Source organism: Amblyraja radiata, chromosome 16 (genome assembly GCF_010909765.2).
Source record: "Amblyraja radiata isolate CabotCenter1 chromosome 16, sAmbRad1.1.pri, whole genome shotgun sequence".
In the NCBI taxonomy this organism is placed as follows: domain Eukaryota; kingdom Metazoa; phylum Chordata; class Chondrichthyes; order Rajiformes; family Rajidae; genus Amblyraja; species Amblyraja radiata.
Genome location: NC_045971.1, coordinates 11,975,303 through 11,995,505, shown reverse-complemented (window position 1 = coordinate 11,995,505; position 20,203 = coordinate 11,975,303). Strand labels below are relative to the sequence as shown.

The following is a 20,203-nucleotide window of genomic DNA, read 5'->3' as shown; positions in this document are numbered from 1 at the left end:
GCCGTGGCAGTGACCAGTGAGCCTCATCCTTCTCGACCTGATCGTCTAGGTCAGAGGTGGGTTCTCCCCATAGAGCAGGGCGCTGGTGATGTGGTCCCTCCAACTGACATTTTGAACTTTTCTTGGTTCTACCACAAACTTTCAAAGAGTCAATAATATCACTTGAGCTATTCTTTTATTCATTTTAGTTATACTTGGCTCTTCAGACGAGGGCCAGTTTTAGATGGAAGATGTTTTACTGTCTAGAGGTACAAGCACCCCTTTTTTTCTCGTTTCTCACCATCTCTATGCCCCTGTGTGAGGAAGGAACTGCAGATGCAGGTTTACACCGAGGATAGACACAAAATGCTGGAGTAACTGTAGATCAGTGTTTATGATATTCCAACAGTAACTCTATGGGACAGGCAGCATCTCTGTACCCTGTCAGATGTGGGAGGAATAAAACTACATTACCCAAAACGCAACAGACGAAGACTGCGCATGCTCGGGAACGCCGATGGCATTTGCTCCGCCCCGTGCACATGCAACCTTAATGGTGCTTAGACCCGCCCACAGCAGACGATCATTGGACCTGTGGGTGCAATGATGTCACCAGCGGTGAGTGTGATAGGCCGCGGGACTGTCAGTCAGGGAACGTTCCGCAGAGCGGGATTAGCAGGTTAGGGTGCGCGGCGGATGGGAGGGAGTTGATGTGATTGTCGGAGAGGACAAAGATGGCGGCGGCGGCAGTAGTGGAGTTCCAGCGGGCTCAGTCCTTAGTCAGCACCGATCGGAACGCGTCTATAGACATCCTGCATAGTATCGGTAAGCGAGAGCGGTGGGGGGCCGCGGCCAGCGGAGGGAGGGGTGCGGGGGACAGATGCCGTGGGGCAAGGCGGGAGGCGCCGGGCCGTGCGGCTAACGCTGCTGACTCACTGTGAGTGCGGGCTGGGCCTAGTCGGCACACACACACACACACACACGGTCATTCTCTCACTACCCGGGCACTAGGATGGCAGGTACATCGAGCTGGCCCACAACTCGGACTCACCAGCAGGACATCCGATAAAGTGTAGCAGAGCGGCATGAGTGCGAGTTGGGAAGTAGCAGCCGCAGGCGGATGAATGGAAAGTCTGACAGGCAGAGGTTTGAAACTGCTCAGCTGCCCAGAGCATGGCTCGCAATTCAACGAGGTTTCGCACACGATTCTCCTGTTACTACTACAGTAACTTCAAAATAACAAAGCACTGGTTGATAAGCAACTAGCAGAGATGAGCACCTACAACGAGAAATTATCCCAAAATTCGTTTTAGCATGAGAGGGGAGGGATGCAAATTAGTTATCAAAATGCAATACTTAGAAGTGAGAAAGTAGTCCAAGAATAGTTGCCGAGAAACTGGATAAATAATGTACTGGATCATAGTAACAATGTGCAGACATGTCATTTATGATCAGTCAGTGGAATTAAGAACAACGTAACATTGGAAGGCGTATGAAAGAACAACATCGTAAGTGGGAATCGAAGTGTAACTGAATATTCTGAACTGACTTAAATATGGAGGCAGTATAATTTCCTGATTTATAATAATTTTCCAATCTGGAATGATATAATTGTGTGACTGCAGTACATCCTTGACATTTTTGATACTGCAAAAGAGAATAATGAAATGCTAAATAAAACTTGCTTTTTCCAAGTAGACAGAAACTGCGATGCTTGTTTAAATAAAAAGAGACAACGTGCTGGAGTAACTTGGCCAGTAAGGAAGCATCTCTGGAGGACATGGATAGGTGATGTTTTGGGTAGGGAACCTTAACTCTGAAGGGTTGTGGCCTGAAATGCGCCTGTCCATCTTCTCCACAGATGCTACCTGACCTGCTAAGTTATTCATAACAGCAGAAAAAAGGCCATTTGGCCCATGAAGTCCACTCTGCCATTCAATCATGGCTGATCGATCCCCTCTCGACCCTATTCTCCTTCCTTTGCCCCATAACCCCTGATACACTTGGTGTGTTTACCATGGATTTGCCCAAATCAACTGATACATGTAAAATAATTTGTGTATGATAGAGTGAATGTACATTGTCTATGGGAATGCTAAAGAAATCATATCCAGTCAGTACCTGATTTTCCCATCATTCATAAGCTTAGTACCTTTGAAATGAAACACGTATAATGCAGGAGAGAACCATTGTGAAATGAAACATTTGAAAATAAGGGAAAGATGAATGATTGAAGTTTGACACTTGAGCAAAATATGTTCTGTGCCTTTTGGATTGTTGATTTGTCAAGGGGGAGACAAGAACTTTCAACCTGTTTTCAAATGTAATTTCTTTAATGTGATATGGAGGTTGGAATAGGGCTTAACATTTGCTTGAATCAGATATGTTGATCGTCCTGTGGCACCATTAACTTAAATGGGAATTGAATACAGTCTTTGCCGTGCATTTGGAAATTGATAAAATAATAACCTTAACAGCAACTATTTATAGTTTTAGGTAACATGCTAACGTACTTTAGGGTTCATAATTGTTACAATTTGATCCGCAAATATTTTCAAACTTCGGGTGTTAGACATGCCATTATCTAGGTGGTGTCCATACAGAATGTGATGTAAATTGTGCTATAAACTGTCCTTAAGTTTTAATGTAAGTGAATAATTCATGAATTATGATGTGTCCTATTCCAACAATTTTCCAATCATTCATAAATTGGACTTTTTGGACAGAAATTGGACAGAAATGCCTTTTGGAATTGAACACCCATATTATCACAAAAATAATTTGCAAAATTATTTGGAGATGGACAATATAAATCAGAAAAATGTACTGATTTGCAGTAGTTTGAGAATTAAGCCTTAAATTTACTTCTAAAATGGTTAATAGTCCAGAAAATGGCATAGAATTGAACTATGTTATTTCTGACATATTTTCATACATAATCTAATTTTATAGGTTTTTATCTTGATGATCTGTTTGTTATTGACTCATTGTCTACAGACATAGTCATACAGCACAGAAACGTGTCCTTTGGCCAAACTGACCAAACTGCCCACATTTGGCCCATATCCCTTTTAAAATATATCACAATGCAGCACATGATTTAATACTAGCTTCATCTGGATTATTTGGATGAACCTGATTCCATTAGTGTAATATAAGTTAAAACATTCAGTCATGCATGTTTATCTTGATATTTGAAAACTCCTTGTCTTTGCTTTCCTTTTTTATTTTAAAGTGCACCTTTAAGAATCTTGTGCATCTCAATTTGCATTGCCCTTTTGTGAAAACACCTGCAAAATCAATAATGCTGACTGATTTCAGGTTTGATTTAAGGCAATTTAATCAAGGCATGTTCATTCACCGATGACAATCATGTTTTTTGTACTATTATTTGTTGTTATAAATGAAGCAGTTATTACTCCAGTACATTGCTTGAAATGACATTGCGTTGCACAAGGTTTGGTGTCATACTTGTTGAGTACGCTAGTTTTTTCCAAAATTGTCTTTTTGATGCAGCAGAATAAATTTGCACGTCTATAGAGTTAAGTTGTTTTGTCATGATAACCATTTGGTTAATTTATTCTCATGAATTACTACCAATCCAAACTTGTGTTACAATTGGTAGATTATAATAACAAGTGTAAATGTCCTGCCAGTAACTCTCATTGACTTAAATACTTTTGGAGTCTCAGTAGAGAAAGAATCATTTATGATTGTGAATTATTTAAACATTGATAAGGAAGAGATATTAGAGATAAAGAGGAGAGATTTGAATGCCAGCTCAGACTTTGGTGCAAACAGACTAGCACATTTTCTGGAACTTAAAGGCTATTCTTTGGACTGGTGGGAAGTTTACATTGGAGTTGCCCGGGTCTTGGAATAAACACCATTGTTTGTTATACTTTGATATACATTATTGATTTGGGCAGTGATTTCCAAAATTAAACATGATTCAAGTTGGAAGTGTTGTGAACAGAAAAGAGAATGATAGCACACTTCAAGGAGATACAAAGCACTGGAGGAACGCAGCGGGTCAGGCAGCATGGAAGATAGACACAAAGTGCTGGATTAACTCGGTGGGTCAGGCAGCATCTCTGGAGAAAAGGAATAGGTGATGTTTCGGGTTGAGGCTCTTCTTCAGACTGATTGGAGTAGGGGAGAAAGTTGGTAAAACATGGTGAGGTCCGGACAAAGCCTGGCAATTGTTAGGTGGATACAGGTGAAGAAGGTTGGATTGGCAGATGGGTGGAGTCAATGACAAGCTTGCAAACTCATTCTGCTGAAGATTCCTGGATCTGCAGTTACTTGTATCTTCAAGGAGATTTAAAACTGACTGAGAGTTAAAACGGGCAGATAGATAGTAAATTAAATTTGAAGCCAAGAAAAGTGAAGTGTTATACTTTGGTCAGAAAGAATGAAAGGATGTCACATAAAGTAGAGCACCCAATTTTAAATAGATGCAAAATCAAGTGGTATACGATAGAACTTGGAGGGATGTTGATCTGGATGCATATGTGCACAACTTCTTGGAAATGAAAGAACAGGTTGAGAAAGTGGTTTAAAAAACAAGTGGGATGGTCTTTATTTACCGAGACATAGATTACAAGAACAAATAAATTATAATGGATTTGGGCGAGGCTGGTTCAGCTACAGTTGGAATAATTTGTTTTCAATGCCATGTGCTATGCTGCAGAAAAGACCTGGCGATTTTATAGAGGATGTGAATGAGATTTATTAAAGTTATTACAAGGTTGCGGGACTCTAATTATGTAAATATAGTAGAGAATAAGGGATGGTTACCTGTGAAACAAAACGATTGCAAGGACATCACAGAATGAATGAAGGGAGACCATTCCAATGTCACCAGGATGGCCATGAACTAGGGGACATGGAATGAAGATTGTCAAAAGTGACACGAGAAAAAGCATTTGCACAGCAAGTGCTCTGGTCTCTCGTGCACTGCCAAGCTTTTGGTAGTAGAGATAGATTCAATTGTAACATTTAAAAGGGAGCTTGGTAAATTTTGAAAGGAAAGATTTTACAGGAGAGGAAGGGGGAGTGAGAAGAGCTTGACCTCTCTTGCACAAAACAATATGGATTTGGCAACCCAAACAGCCACCTCCTTTTGTAATCATTCTGCAATACCATTATTTCCATACATTCCCACCATCCCATCACCAGCATCTTTGTATTAGCGAATTCAAAATAGTTTCTCTATATTCAGAATTTATGAGGCAATTTGTGATTGCATTGTACCATTCAAACACATGTTTGCTAGTCTGTAAACATTCTCATTTGGTTATTGGTTAGATAGCTCTGGACCTGGCTGCACCTCTTGCAGATTATATGCAGACACACTTAGCTCTTGTGGCTGTATTGCTTCCAAAGTCCTTATGGCTTTGGAGTGCATACTGTCGTTGTGTCCTTGGGCAAGACACTTCACCCACCTTTGCCTGTGTGTGTCCTTGGGCAAGACACTTCACCCATCTTTGCCTGTGTGTGTGAATGTAATTATGTGAAGCACTTTGGGGTCAATGCAAGTTGACTAAAAATGTGCTATATAAATAAAGAAATGTAATTTAATTTAATTTGCTGTTGCCATCATTCTGCAAAGTGAACTGGTACATAAGCAGCAACTTGGGCATGGCCAGCAGGTACCAAGTCTCTACCCACAGATAACCACTGCTATGCCACTATCAGGAATGACTACTGCTCCAATTCTCGTCCACACTTTAGAAACCATGACCATTTGGCTTTGCTGTTTCCTCCACCAAACAACAAAGCAAACAACAAAGACTGAGAAAGCAAGTCATGGGAAGGCAGAAAACCCCTTATGGGACTACCTGGATTTGTCAGCAGACCTGATTGAGTATGATACAATCGTCACTAACTTCATGAAGAAATGCATGAAAGAGTGTGCACATACAAAAAATATTTCAGAAGCCTCGGATAAACCAGGAGATTTGTAATCCACTAAGGACTAGAACTGTGGTGTTTAGGATTGATGATCCAGAGTCATACAAGAAGTCCAGGTACGATCTTCTAAAGGCCGCCACATATGTGAACTGACAATTCCAGACTAGGCTGAAGTCACAGATGGAAGTTTGATAGCTGTGGTGGGGTTGCACACTATCACCACCGACAAAGTGAAACCTGATAATGTAAGTGGCAATGATGGATCACTTCCAAATAAGTTCAATGCCTTTTGTGCAACCTTTGAAAGGAAGAACCATGATGCACCTTCATGAGCCCCCTCAGCCCCTGACAACTCTGATCTCAGTATCTGAAGCTGTCATCATATCTCTACTTTCTTAGTTTAAAGAGATTCAACACTAACAAAGCAAAACAGATGCACTGAAGAAAGTATCGTGGCCTGGTACAGCATTTATGAAGCAGAAGTACATGAGACTGCAGAGAGAGATGGACTCAGCCCAGTCCATCACAGACACTGCCTTTGGATCTGGATGTAGTACGCTGAAAAGCTCTAGGTAGAGCATCACTCAGCACTGGACAATTTTACATTTTTTATCAAGCCAATTAACCTACAAACCTGTAAGTCTTTGGAGTGTGGGAGAAAACCGAAGATCTCAGAGAACACCCACGCAGATCACGGGGAGAAGGTACAAACTCCATACAGACAGCACCTGTAGTCGGGATCGAACCCGGGTCTCGGGCGCTGCATTTTGCTGTAAGGCAGCAACTCCACCACCATGACTGCCTCCATTGGAAGTATCTACATGCGGCACAGACTCAAGAAGGTGGCATCTATTATCAAGTATCCCTAACATCTAGGCCATGCCCTGCTTCTTGCTACTGTCAGGCAGGAGGTACTGAAGCCTGAAGACCCATGCCATCGGGTTCAGGAATAGCTAGCTACCTTTCTATAACCTCAGGTTCTTGAATTGACTTGTACAATACTAAACCTACTTCCATAATAGAACACTACAGATCATATCTTGCATGTCAAGGAACATTTTCTAAGCAAGAATTTATTCTACCTATACCTCATCATGCTTGTGCATATGGCAGTAAACTTGACTTGACTAAAGACTGGTCCTATTTAGAGCTGCTCAAAGTAGCCAGAGAAATGTGCCCCATGGTCATGTTGTCAACGCGAGGTAAATCAGAGTCTGAAGAAGGGTCTCAGATAATTCAGAGTCTGAAGAAGGGTCTCGACCTGAAACGTCACCCATTCCTTCTCTCCAGAGATGCTGCCTGTCCTGCTAGTTACTCCAATATTTTGTGTCTACCTTTGAGATAAATCAGCGTTCTTCGTATCTGTTTGGTTCTGATGATAACAAGTAATGTTGTGAGACTAAGAAATTCCTAATTGTACTGAGTAGTTAATTGAAATGCTCTTTGGTATATCTGCTGCAATTTAATTGTAGACTTCTTTCACTTCTCTAAACCATTCTCCTGGAATATTATTTGAACTCATCACTTAAGCATTCCAATTGGAAGAAAAAACATTGATGCAAGATTTCCCTTGCACAATGCTGAAAGCACTGGCTCTTGCAAGGATGTGCTTCAGATGGCCTGGCAACCCAGATGGAGATATTTTATTTTCAAGATTTAAAACAGTTAATCCTCACGTTTACTGTGGCACCAATTTTTCGTACATGTTCACACAGCATTTAGAAGCAAAAGTTAGTTTGCGAAATATAGTCGTAGATTTAATACTAATATGTTACCGTTTAGATAGTTCCTTTGTGGCCTAGGGATCAAACTCCAGTCTATTTTGAACGTTCCTAATGAGGGCGTGGTAAAACATTTTAGACTAAGCCCTTGCTGTTCAATACTAAAAGGTGTGCAAGGTTATTTGTTTCTGACCATTTCCTTTCCTTTATTTCCCCATATATATTGACATTAGTTGAACAAAGAAAGCTAATGTATTTTAGTGAGAATCTCAAGAAAAGTTTTAATTTTGGCAGTTTTCCATATATAGCACATTTATTACTTCAGCACTGTTGTGTATATCCGCAGTTACTTCGTTTTTGTCTAATTTTGAGTTATGAATGGAACTTGATTCAATAACTTTTTGTGAAAATCATGTTAGTAACCCGAACAAAATATTACACCTGTTTGGCAGTCACCCAAGATTCGCAGTACTTCAGCTTGTTCCTTTAACCTGCTTTAAAATCTGTTTTAAAAGTGCTTTTAGCCACTATGAATAAAATAAGCGAAGGACCAGGTGATTTATATTTCCTAGATAGACGCAAAGGTCTAAAGAAAGGTCTCGACCCGAAACTCCACCCATTCCTTCTCTCCAGATATGCTGCCTGTCTCGCTGAGTCACTCCAGCATTTTGTGTCTATCTGATTTAAACCAGCATCTGCAGTTTTTTCTTACACTTGATTTATCTATCCATTTGGTTTAACTATAATACACTCAAATTTATTGTCAGTCACTTGTGATTTGCCTGAAAATATGGTCGAATATACTGTTTATTACATAAAGGAAAGAAGGCTTACAGCATTGAGTTATGTGAGATAAATGCTTTATCCAGAATTGTAATACTTTTATATCCAGACATGGCTAAACCTAAAACCACCACTGGCCCAACAGCTTGCAGGAGCCAAGGGGAGACATCTGCTTGAGGATGAAGATAGTGCAACAAGCAGTGCTGCCTTCAGATTGATGCCAACGGCCCTGTAACACTGGTTCTACTTCCCGCAGGAGCCAAAAATCCCTAAACTAGAAAGGGTCTAGAAGAGATTTTACGAGGATGTTGCTAGGGCTGCAGGTTTGACATAAGGTGAGACTGGAAAGGTGGGACTTTTTTTTCTTTCCCCCTAGAATGTAGGGAGCAAAGGGGTGACCTTATGAAGGCTTATGAAGTCATAGGGCCATAGATGTTGAATAGCCAATTATTTTTGTTGCCCTTCCCCTAGGGTACGAGAATCTAAAACTAGAAGGCAAAAGGTGGAAGGTTTAAAAGGAACCGGGTGGCATGTTTCCACATTGTGCATACATCGAACGAGGTGGCAGAGGTAGATACAATTATGACATTTAATAGACACTTGGACAGCTACATGAATAGGAAAGAATTGTCAAGAAATGGGCTTAGCGGAAGCCTGAGGGACTAGCTCCATTGGGCAACTCGGTTGGCCTTGCTATATAGTTCTGACACCATGAATGTCATAATCACTCAATATAACACTTTAATACAGTATTGCTTGCCTTTTGAAGCATCATGATTAGATTGGTGGGGGGGGGGAAGAAGAAAGGAAGAGGAGCCAGAGGGCTGAGGGAGAGCTGAGAAAGGGAGGAGACAGTGAGGGCTACCTGAAATGGGCGGTCAATGTTCATGCCGCTGGGGTATAAACTGCCCAAGCGAAATATGAGGTCTGCTCCTCCAATTTCCGGTGGTCCTCACTCTGGCCATGGAGGAGGTCCAGGACAGGAAGGTCGGATTCGGAATGGGAGGGGGAGTTGAAGTGCTGAGCCACCGGGATATCAGGTTGGTTATTGCGGAGGTGATCGCCAAGCCTATGCTTGATCTCACAGATGTAGATCAGCTGACATCTAGAGTAGCGGATGCAATAGATGAGGTTGGAGGAGGTGCAGGTGAACCTCTGTCGCACCTGGAACGACTGCTTGGGTCATTGAATGGAGTCAAGGGGGGAGGTAAAGCGAAAAGTGTAGCATTTCTTTTGGTTGCAAGGGAAAGTGCCCGGGGATGGGGTGTTATGGGTGGGAAGGGACGAATTGACCAACGAGTTACGGAGGGAGCGGTCTTTGCGGAAAGCAGACAGGGGAGGAGATGGAAAGATGTGGCGAGTGGTGGGGTCACGTTGGAGGTGGCGAAAATTACGGAGGATTATTTGTTGTATGTGACGGCTAGTAGGGTGGAAGGTGAGGACTAGGGGGACTCTGCTCTTGTTACGAGTGGGGGGATGGGGAGAGAGAGCAGTGTTACGGGGTATGGAAGAAACCTGGTGAGAGCCTCATCTATAGTAGGGGTGGGGAACCCCCGTTCCCTGAAGGAATCATCTTCATCCTTCATCTTCAGGGAACAGGGGTTCCCATCCCCTACTATAGATGAGTCTTTCCAGGTGTGGCAGAGGTTCACCTGCACCTTCTCCAACCTCATCTATTGCATCTGCTGCTTTAGGTGTCAGCTGCTCTACATCGGTGAGACCAAGCGTAGGCTTGCCGATCGCTCCGCCGAACACCTCCGCTCGGTCCGCTATAACCAACCTGATCTCCCAGTGGCTCAGCACCAACACCCCCTCCCATTCTGAATCCGACCTTTCTGTCCTGGGCCGCCTCCATGGCCAGAGTGAGGACTCTCCTCAATGTCTCCTCCCCTTCTCGGCTCTCCCTCAGCCCTCTGGCTCCTCCTCTTCCTTTCTTCTTTCTCCCCCCCCACCCCCCACCCTACATCAGTCTGAAGAAGGGTTTCGCCCGAAACGTCGCCTATTTCCTTCGCTCCATAGATGCTGCCGCACCCGCTGAGTTGCTCCAGCACTTTTGTCTACCTTCGATTTTCCCACATCTGCAGTTCCTTCTTAAAGATCATGATTAGATGCTTGGATGTTGTATTTGAGTAGCCTATGGTACGTTTGATTGTGTGCTTATTGATACAGTGACTTTTTAAACATGGTTGTGATTAAGTACCTGTTGGTGTCATTGTGCTGAAAAGTCCAAAACTAGAAGGCATATGGTAAACGTTTATGGTGGGTACCTGGAACAGACTGCCAGGGGAAGTTGGTATATTTACAAAGTTTAAAACACATTTGGACTTGTACATTGATAGAAAATGTTTAGAGGGATACGTCTAATGCGGACTAATGGTACAAGCTCCACTAGATACCTTGGTCGGAATGGATGGGTCACGCCTGACGGCCTGTTTCCCTGCTGCATAACTATGACTCTACAACTATCACTTTAGTAATTGAGAGTAAACTGTGATTGCAGTTAACCATATTGTAATCTGCATGCTCCATTCAGTCTGTCTGAAGAAGTGTCCTGACTTAAATAGTCACCTATCCATGTACTCCAGAAATGCCTGACCCGCTGAGTTGCTCCAGCACTTTGTCTTTTTTGTAAGCCAGCATCTGCAGTTCCTTGTGTCTACATTTGTACCATTGAACCAGAGTATTTTTTCACTTTAAAAAAATATGTGCAGTTGAAGTCATTGTTAAAGTATTTTTGCTGCAGAAGTAAATTTTCAGCAAGTGACTGTCCCATGTGGCTGCTGGTGACCTGAGTGTATTGAAGGCAGGGTCATGTTGACAAAAATGTGAATGTTTAAGTAAAGAGTGGGGGAAGCAGATGTTTTATTACTTTTGTAATGTGTATATAATTCAAAATATTAATTGATATGCTGCTGATAATTAGAGTTATAGTCATCCAGCATAGAAACAGGCCCTTTGGCTCAACTAGTCTATGCAAACCAAGATTTCAATACAAGTTACCTCTATTTATCTGTGTTTGGCCCACATCTCTCCAAACCTATTCTATTTACTACCTGTCCGAATGTGTGCTGCCTCTACCACTTCTTCTGGCAGTTTGTTCCATATACCCTTGTGTAAAAATGTTGCTCCTTGGGTCCTTTTCAAATCTTTCCCATCTCAACTTGACTCCATGGTCTCTAAATTTAGCCTCCCTACACTGGGAAACAGACTTTGATGATTTTTATCCCCTCTTGATTTTTATAGGCTTTTTAAAATGTTACCCCTTGGCGTCTATGGCTAAAAGTCCCTCCATTTCCTGATAACACAAACCCTACATTCTCAGTAACATCCTTACAATTGCACCTTTCCCAGCTTAATGACATCCTTCCAATAGTTGAGCGACCAGAATGCACACAATAGTCCCACGTGTAGTCTTGTCATCAGTTTGTTTGGTTGCAACATGATGTACTCATGCCCTGACATGACGGCAAGTTTGGGTGGTCATTTAAGGCGGCTTGCATGAAGCGTGCGATAATGTGCTCGGCTGAAGTGCGTAGTTACTAGACGGAATTATGCTCAATGAAGTATTCACATATTATTTCTGCTTCAAATAAAGTAATAAGCTAAACATATTCACCAATCAAGACATGATATATACCACAATGACATGCAGCAAAATTATAATACAGTATCTCAACTCTTTTTACAATAAATGCAATTTCTATTATTTCCACTTCCAAACAAAAATGCGGTTGGATTATTCACCGTATGATCAATCTCGGTGAGACCAAGCGCAGGCTTGGTAATTGCTTTGCACAGCACCTCCACTCAGTTCGCAATAACCAACCTGATCTCCCGGTAGCTCAGCTCATCAACTCCCCCTCCCATTCCGAATCCGACCTTTCTGTCCTGGGCCTCCTCCATGGCCAGAGTGAGGCCCACTGTAAATTGGAGGAACAGCACCTCGTATTTCGCTTGGGTAGTTTACACCCCAGCGTGTATGAACATTGTCTTCTCCAATTTCAGGTAGTCCTTGCTTTCTCCATCCATCCCCTGAAGAAGGGTCTCAACCCGAAACATCGTCTATTCCTTCGCTCCATAGATGCTGCCTCTCCCGCTGATTTTCTCCAGCTTTTTTGTCTACCAATGGGATCCCACCATTGGCCACATCTTCCCATCTCTTCCCCTGTAGGCTTTCCGCTGAGACCGTTCCCTCCGTAACTCCCAGGTCAATTCGTCCCTTCCCACCCAAACCACCCCCTCTCCTGGCACTTTCCCTTGCAACCGCAGGAAATGATACACTTGTCACTTTACATCCCCCCTTGACTCCATTCAAGGACCCAAGCAGTCTTTCCAGGAGCAGCAGAGGTTCACCTGCACCTCCTCCAACCTCATCTATTGCATCCGCTGCTCTAGGTGTCAGCTGCTCTACATCGGTAAGACCAAGCGTAGGCTTGCCGACCGCTTCGCCCAACATCTCCGCTCGGTTCGCAATAACAAACCTGATCTCCTGGTGGCTCAGCACTTCAACTCCCCCTCTCATTCCGAATCCGACCTTTCTGTCCTGGGCCTCCTCCATGGCCAGAGTGGAGGAGCAGCACCTCATATTTCGCTTGGGCAGTTTACACCCCAGCGGTATGAACATTGACCTCCAATTTCAGGTAGTCTCTGCTTTCTCCTCCCCTTCCCAGCTCTCCCTCAGCCCACTGTCTCCGCCTCGTCCTTTCTTCTACCCGCCCACCCTCACATCAGTTTGAAGAAGGGTCTCGACCCGAAACGTCGCCTATTTGCTTCGCTCCATAGATGCTGCCTCACCCGCTGAGTTTCTCCAGCATTTTTGTCTACCCACTCACACAAGTTCTGTTATCCCACTTTCCTCACCCACTCTCTACACATTAGGGGCAATTGTACAGAGACATGTTAACCTACAAAGCCAATGCTTCTTTGGGATGTGTGAGGAAACCCACACGCTTGCAGGGAGAATGTGCAAATTCAGCACACAGTGCCCGAGGACAGGATATATATATCCACCAGCTGTGCCACAATTTTGTTTTCCAACACACAAAAAATTATATGTTGATAACTTTGGATACTTAAAAAAAAAAAGAAACTCCATTTTCAGTCTAAAATCTCTAAGTGACGCTATGTCCCCCTTTACAGCTACTGTATGTTTTAATTCAGTTCAAGACTATGGGGCAGTACATTGGCCATAAAGTTGCTGCCTAAAAGTGCCAGAGACCCGGAATTGATCCTGAATATGGGTGCTGTCTGTATGGAGTTTGCTCCTTTTCGCTTTGATCGCATGGGTTTTCTCCGGGTGCTCTTGTTTCCTTCCACATTCCAAAGGTGTGCAGACCCAACCCAAAGCGTAATATTTTCCTTTTGTCCAGAGATTCTGTCAGACCTGTTGAGTTGCTCCAGCTTTTTGTGTCTATCTTTAGATTAAACCAGCATCTCTAGTTCCTTCCTACACACACACGATACTATACGATAGAACTTTATTAATCCCAGGCGGGAAATTGTGTGTGTGTGAGTGTAGTATTCTGTTGTGCTGCTGCAAGTAAGGATTTCTTTGTTCTAACTGGGACGCGAGAGAATAAATCACTCTTGACTTACATCGCTAATGTGTGGAATAGAACTAGTGTATGGGTGGTTGGCGTGGACTCGGTGGGCCGAAGGGCCTGTTTCCACGCTGTATCTTTCAATTAAACTAAAAACACTTAAAGCCAGAAGAAATCTAAAGAAGGGCCTCTACCCGAAACATCACCCAATTTCTTCTATCCAGAGATGCTGGCTGCTCCATGGAATTCCCCCACACAATTAAAGCATGGAATAGTCTTCACCCTACCATAGTTACACAACCAGACGCAACTAAATTTAAGGTAGCTCTTTTTTCCCAAGAACTCTTTTATGCTTAAGTCCAAGTCAAGAGTCAAGTGAGTTTTATTGTCATGTCTCTCTCTCTCTCTCTCTCTCTCTCTGTCACTCTCCGTCTCTGCCTACCATCCGTATCTGTGTCCAGGCCGCCAGGACTCTGCTCTCCGCCCGCTCATCTGCACAGCCAGCTGCCTTGTACATGCGCACTGCCACGGCCTGCACGTCTTCCCCTTGCACATGCGCACAACCATGGCCAGCACATCATCGGCCACCCTGCACATGCGCACTGCCGCGGCAACTGGTCAGCACCGGGCACTTTCTCCGTCCCTTTGCAATGTGGGAGATCTGGCCGCCATTGCTGTCCGGTCGCCGCCTCTCGCCACCGCTGAAAACCAATGCAGAATCACTCCCTGGAGTAGGAGTAACTCTTGCTTCTTGGTTTCCTGGTCCTCCAAAAATATTCCAAATGGAATTTAAACTGGAGTGGACCCTCCACCACCAAACTCCAAACTCTGAACCTCCACCACCAAACTCCAAACTCTGAAAAATAACAGCTTATTGCACTATCTGTTTATTTATTGTGTAGATATGGTCCATGGTATATAAACACACTGAACTTTTATCTCCTTTTCTGTATTATGTTTACATATTCTGTTGTGCTGCAGCAAGCAAGAATTTCATTGTCCTGTCTGGGACAAATGACAATAAAACTCTCTTGACTCTTGACTTGGACTTAAGCAAAAAAGGGTTCTTGGGGGGGGGAAAAAGAGCTACCTTGAATTTAGTTGCATCTGGTTGTGTAACTATAGTAGGGTGAAGACTATCCCATGCTTTAATTGTGTGAGGGGTCTCCATGGAGCAGCCAGCATCTCTGGATAGAAGAAATTGGGTGACGTTTCGGGTAGAGACCCTTCTTTAGACTCCCTCTGGTCTTAGTGATTTTAGTTTAATTTAAAGATACAGTGTGAAAACAGGGCCTTCGCCGACCACCGATCACCCATACATTAGTTCTATCCCACACATTAGTGACATAATTCACGAGTCAAGAGTTTTATTCTCTCACGTCCCAGTTAGAACAATGAAAAACTGTCATTTGGTAACCTAAAAAGCTGCCAAGGTTGCCCTGCTGACAACAGAGAAAAAAGGTTAAGTGCGAGCCCTGATATTAATGCTTTCAAATCTATTTTGCTGTCACCTACAACAGTGTGGTTGTAGGCTGTGGTCACTAGGTGGCAGCAGAGGAAAAATAATGGCATATATGGCCATGGTTCTTGTATACAAACTGCTACACAAACTTACAGTTGTGTTATTAAAGTGACATTGTTGCTCCCTGTGATCCTAATCCTATTTTTCAAAGTTGTTTGCTGAATTGTTTTGTTAGCAGCTTGGCCCAATCAGAATACTCTAAACTCCACTACAATATATCAAAATATCAAGATAGCTGTCACTAAAATTATATGTGCTATTCTCACTTTTTCAGGGGTTCTACAGCTGAATCCTCTGCGTGTATCACGTACTACTACCAAAACCTCTCCTGGGAAGGCAAAGTGTGTTTACAGTACAGATTTCAGCAGCATGTAACTTAATTTTTAAAGCTGAGTTTTAATTTATTTTTCATTTTAGCAGTTCAATCTATAGGTTATTTAACAGGCCTATCAACTATTTCAGTTATTTGAAAGGCAATTTGTTTTACAAGGCATGCTTTACGTTCTATTAAATGCTATTAAAATTTGGTCCCTTTCACTGATAATTCAAAAGGTTCATACATATGTAGATGTTGAAACTTTAAATATGCTGTAGATGGAGGAAAATGCTCGAGTTTTTCAACAGTGATCAGGATGGAATTATTCCAAATTTTCCACTCTTGTACCCCACCACATGATTAGTGACAATTTAGCTGAAGCATATTATGCATGTAAACTTTTAAGCTATAATTTGCTTTTGTAATATCCATTGTCCTTTTCTGACAGGTACATGTTAAACTAATTATTACCAGCAGTTTATTACTCAATCAAGACAAACTTTTATGGAATTGAAGTGTCACTTTGTCAAGTACAAGTTCAGTGGAACATATTATTTAGACATAATGTCATTGTTCCTTTTATATAACACTTTGTAATGTTCGGGGAATCAAGAATAGAAAGATCATTATGGGAATGGAAAGGAGAGTTTTTGCTGCTACCATCAAAAGTGTCTTGGAGCCATTTGGAGATATAGCATATAAATGGGCCCTTTGACCCATTCAATTCACACTGACCATCAACCACCCATTTACTAATCCCATTTTTACTCTCCCCCTCTCCACCCCTACCCCAGACTATACCAATGACCTACACACTATTGGCAATTTGCAATGGCTAATTAACCAAAAAAAAACACGGAATAAACTTGCGTGGTCACAGGGAGAACATACAAACTGCATATTGGCAGCATCCAAGGCCATGATTAAACCAGAGTCTGTAGCACATTTCTAGCAGCAGCTCTCCTAGCACCATCGCTGTCATTCATGGTTTGTCATCTTTTGTGAAGTTTATTGGTGACCTTAACATATGGGACCTCCAATACTGCGCAGATAATCCTCAACAATTGATACCAATACTTGTAAATGCCATCCTGTGAGATCTTTCCATCAATTTATGTAAATTGTTTGAGCGCAGATTTTTATCATTTTAAAAAAATCACTTGTATTTAAACATGGAAAAAGTACTGTTTACTATTTGATGTTTAACGGATGAAGAGTACTTGAGTGTTTGCACACTGAGTGCATTTTTGAAGCTGGACCATAAAGAAACATGTTTTATTAACTTATTCTTTTAAAGATAATATCTCTTATTCCAGCATAATAAAAAGGAAACAAGTCAAATGTACAGTGCACTCCATAATGTTTGGCCCATCATTTATGTATTTGCCTCTGTACTCCACAATTTGAGATTTGTAAAAGAAAAAAATCACTTGTGGTTAAAATGCACATTGTCAGATTTTAATAAAGGTCATTTTTATACATTTTGGTTTCACCATGTAGAAATTATAGCAGTGTTTATTCTTAGTTCCCCCCCCCCATTTCAGGGCACCATAATGTTTGGGACACAGCAATGTCATGTAAATGAAAGTAGTCATGTTTGGTATTTTGTTGCATATCCTTTGCATGCAATGGGGTGGAAGATTGCAACTTTCATGTGGTGTGCCCTGTTTCGACGAATACAATCAACCCGCCGTGCACAATCAAATAAGATCAAATAGAACAAGTTGTCCAACAACTTTAGGCTGTGCACGCCATACGCAAGAAGAAAACTGCTTGACGTTTTGCGATTCATGGACATTACCAGTTGCTGGTGATCTCTGGTGATGCTCTGCCAGGCCTGTATTGCAGCCATCTTTAGCTTATGCTTGTTTTGGGGGCTGGTCCCCTTCATTTTTCTCTTCAGCATATAAAAGGCATGCTGAATTGGATTCAGATCAGCTGATTGACGGCCACTCAAGAAATTACCATTTTTTTAGCTTTGAAGAACTCCTTTGTTGCTTTAGCAGTATGTTTGGGATCATTGTCTTGCTGTAGAATGAACTGCCGGCCAATGAGTTTTGAGGCATTTGTTTGAACTTGAGCTGATAGGATGTGTCTATACACTTCAGAATTAATCATGCTGCTACCATCAGCAGTTGTATCATCAATGAAGATAAGTGAGCCAGTACCTTCAGCAGCCATACATGCCCAGGCCATAACACCCCCACCACCACAGATGAGGTGGTATGCTTTGGATCTTGCGCAGTTCCTTTTCTCCTCCATACTTTGCTCTTGCCATCACTCTGATATGTTAATCTTCGTCTCACCTGTTCACAAGACCTTTTTCCAGAACTCTGTTTTCTCTTTTAAGTACTTCTTGGCAAACTGTAACCTGGCCGTCCTATTTTTGTGCTAATCCGTGGTTTGCTTCTTGCAGTGTAGCCTCTGTATTTCTGTTCATGAAGTCTTTTGCGGACAGTGGTCATTGACAAATCCACACCTCTCCTGAAGAGTGTTTCTGATCTGTTGGACAGGTGTTTGGGTATTTTTCTTTATTATAGAGAGAATTCTTCTGTCATCAGCTGTGGCGGTCTTCCTTGGCCTGCCAGGCCCTTTGCGATTAGTAAGCTCACCAGTGCTCTCTTTCTTCTTAATTATGTTCCAAACAGTTGATTTTGATAAGCCTAAGGTTTGGCTGATGTCTCTAACAGTTTTATTCTTGTTTCTCAATCTCATAATGGCTTCTTTGACTTTCATTGGCACAACTTTGGTCCTCGTGTTGATAAACAGCAGTAAAAGTTTCCAAAGGTGATGGAAAGACTGGAGGAAAGATTAGGTGCTGAGAGCTCTCTTATACCTGCATTAAGGAGGCAATAAACACACCTGAGCAATTATAAACACCCATGAAGCCATGTGTCCTGAAAATTTTGGTGCCCTGAAATTGGGGGACTAAGTATAAACATTGCTGGAATTTCTACATGGTGAAACCAAAATGTATAAACGTGTCCTTTATTAAAACCTGACAATGTGCACTTTAACCGTATGTGACTTTTTTCAATTACAAATCTCAAATTGTGGAGTACAGAGGCAAATAAATAAATGATGGGTCTTTGTCCCTAACATTATAGAGGGCACTATTATTGAGGCTCTCCTGTTTTATTGTTAACAAAAGCATCAAGGAAATTTCTCGAAAATAATCCTTTTAATGCAGAAAAACTTTGAAATGATGAACACCTGAGTTATCACATTTTCCAATGGTACTAAACTGGATTTTTTTTTCCAGTGAAACGAGATATCCAGCAAGAAGATGAAGAAGCTGTTCGTGTTAAGGAGCAGAGCATTCTGGTGCTTGGGGGGCTCCTAGCCAAAACGGGGCAGGCAGCGGGTAAATATGGCACTGATCATCATTAGTATTTTGATAGGAATGGCAATCACATTATGTCTGACAGCATTATTAAAAATTAACTGCATGGCCCTACTTATGTTCTATTTGGTGATAATAAATCATGATTTTGCAGGTTCACTGAGGTTAAATTCTGCTTAGTTGCATTATTTTTCAGATTGGTTAAATTGGAATTGTACTCTGCCTCTTGTTTATTATTTATTCTTGATTATTGTAACTAAACTATCAAGAGAACTACTCTAGAAAGTGTGCCCTAAGCAATTGTATCTGCAAGTATACTTTCTACGTAAAACCTACATGAGAGATACAGTGAAAGGCCAAGCCACTGATTCCAAGTGCATGCATCACTCCAATCATTTTATTGTACAAGGCTTGGATAATTCAGGAATATTGTCTTTGTGGTCATTTTCTTTGATTTGGCTCGGAGCACTTGCTGAATATTATTTCTTGCCATTTTTTGTGTTGGTTCTATTGAGGCATACAGCTGGATCCACCCTCTCTAATACTGATTCAAGTCAATTAATATAAACCTGACTGTGTCCTGGTAGATAACATGTGACATTCTGAATTCTGGTTGTAAAGTATACCATATTTATCTGCATTAATGTCTCCTAATTTGTTAAATCCTCCACAACTACTGCATTATGTTTCCTCTCCTTTTGAGTAGCCTTCACTGCAAAGTAACATGGTCAGCATAGTGGATGCCCTTCCATTTGTCAGTCCTTCTCCGATTTTAAAATATCCTTGTAACTATTGGATAGTATTAATTTATACAGATTTTCATTGTCTCGCATGAGTTCCTGCTGTTTTGTACAATCCCAGACACTGCATTGTTGATCTCATCCTGTACCCTTCGCTATTTAGGGATCAAATTCTGAAGTTATTATCTGGATATCATCCCCTTCTCTGTATCAAAATATTTTCAATTTGCACTCCTATTTATTGGCGGTAAGCTTTAAACAAGAGTCTGAAGAAGGGTCTCGACCCGAAACGTCATCCATTCCTTCTCTTCAGAGATGCTGCTTGTCCCGCTGAGTTACTTCA

The 20,203-nt window shown here is 42.0% G+C and overlaps 1 protein-coding gene and 1 long non-coding RNA gene across 3 annotated transcripts in view; one reads left to right on the top strand and one right to left on the bottom strand.

Moving 5' to 3' along the window:
• Positions 1-647: 647 nt before the first annotated feature.
• The window catches only part of psmd11 (proteasome 26S subunit, non-ATPase 11), a 51,762-nt gene continuing 32,206 nt past the window's right edge, over positions 648-20,203 (top strand). Inside the window, exons 1-2 of one of the 2 annotated variants that reach the window (XM_033035093.1) lie at positions 648-804; positions 19,040-19,141. In XM_033035093.1, the coding sequence (XP_032890984.1) occupies positions 714-804; positions 19,040-19,141 (193 nt within the window). In that variant the 5' untranslated portion in view covers positions 648-713. The remainder of the gene's footprint in view (positions 805-19,039; positions 19,142-20,203) is intronic. The other variant, XM_033035094.1, reaches the window with a different exon arrangement.
• On the bottom strand, positions 7,372-16,620 carry LOC116981907. The gene is made up of 3 exons (XR_004414314.1): positions 16,586-16,620; positions 10,207-10,211; positions 7,372-7,382 (listed from the first exon to the last, which is right to left on the bottom strand). It is a non-coding gene; the product is annotated as an uncharacterized LOC116981907 (long non-coding RNA).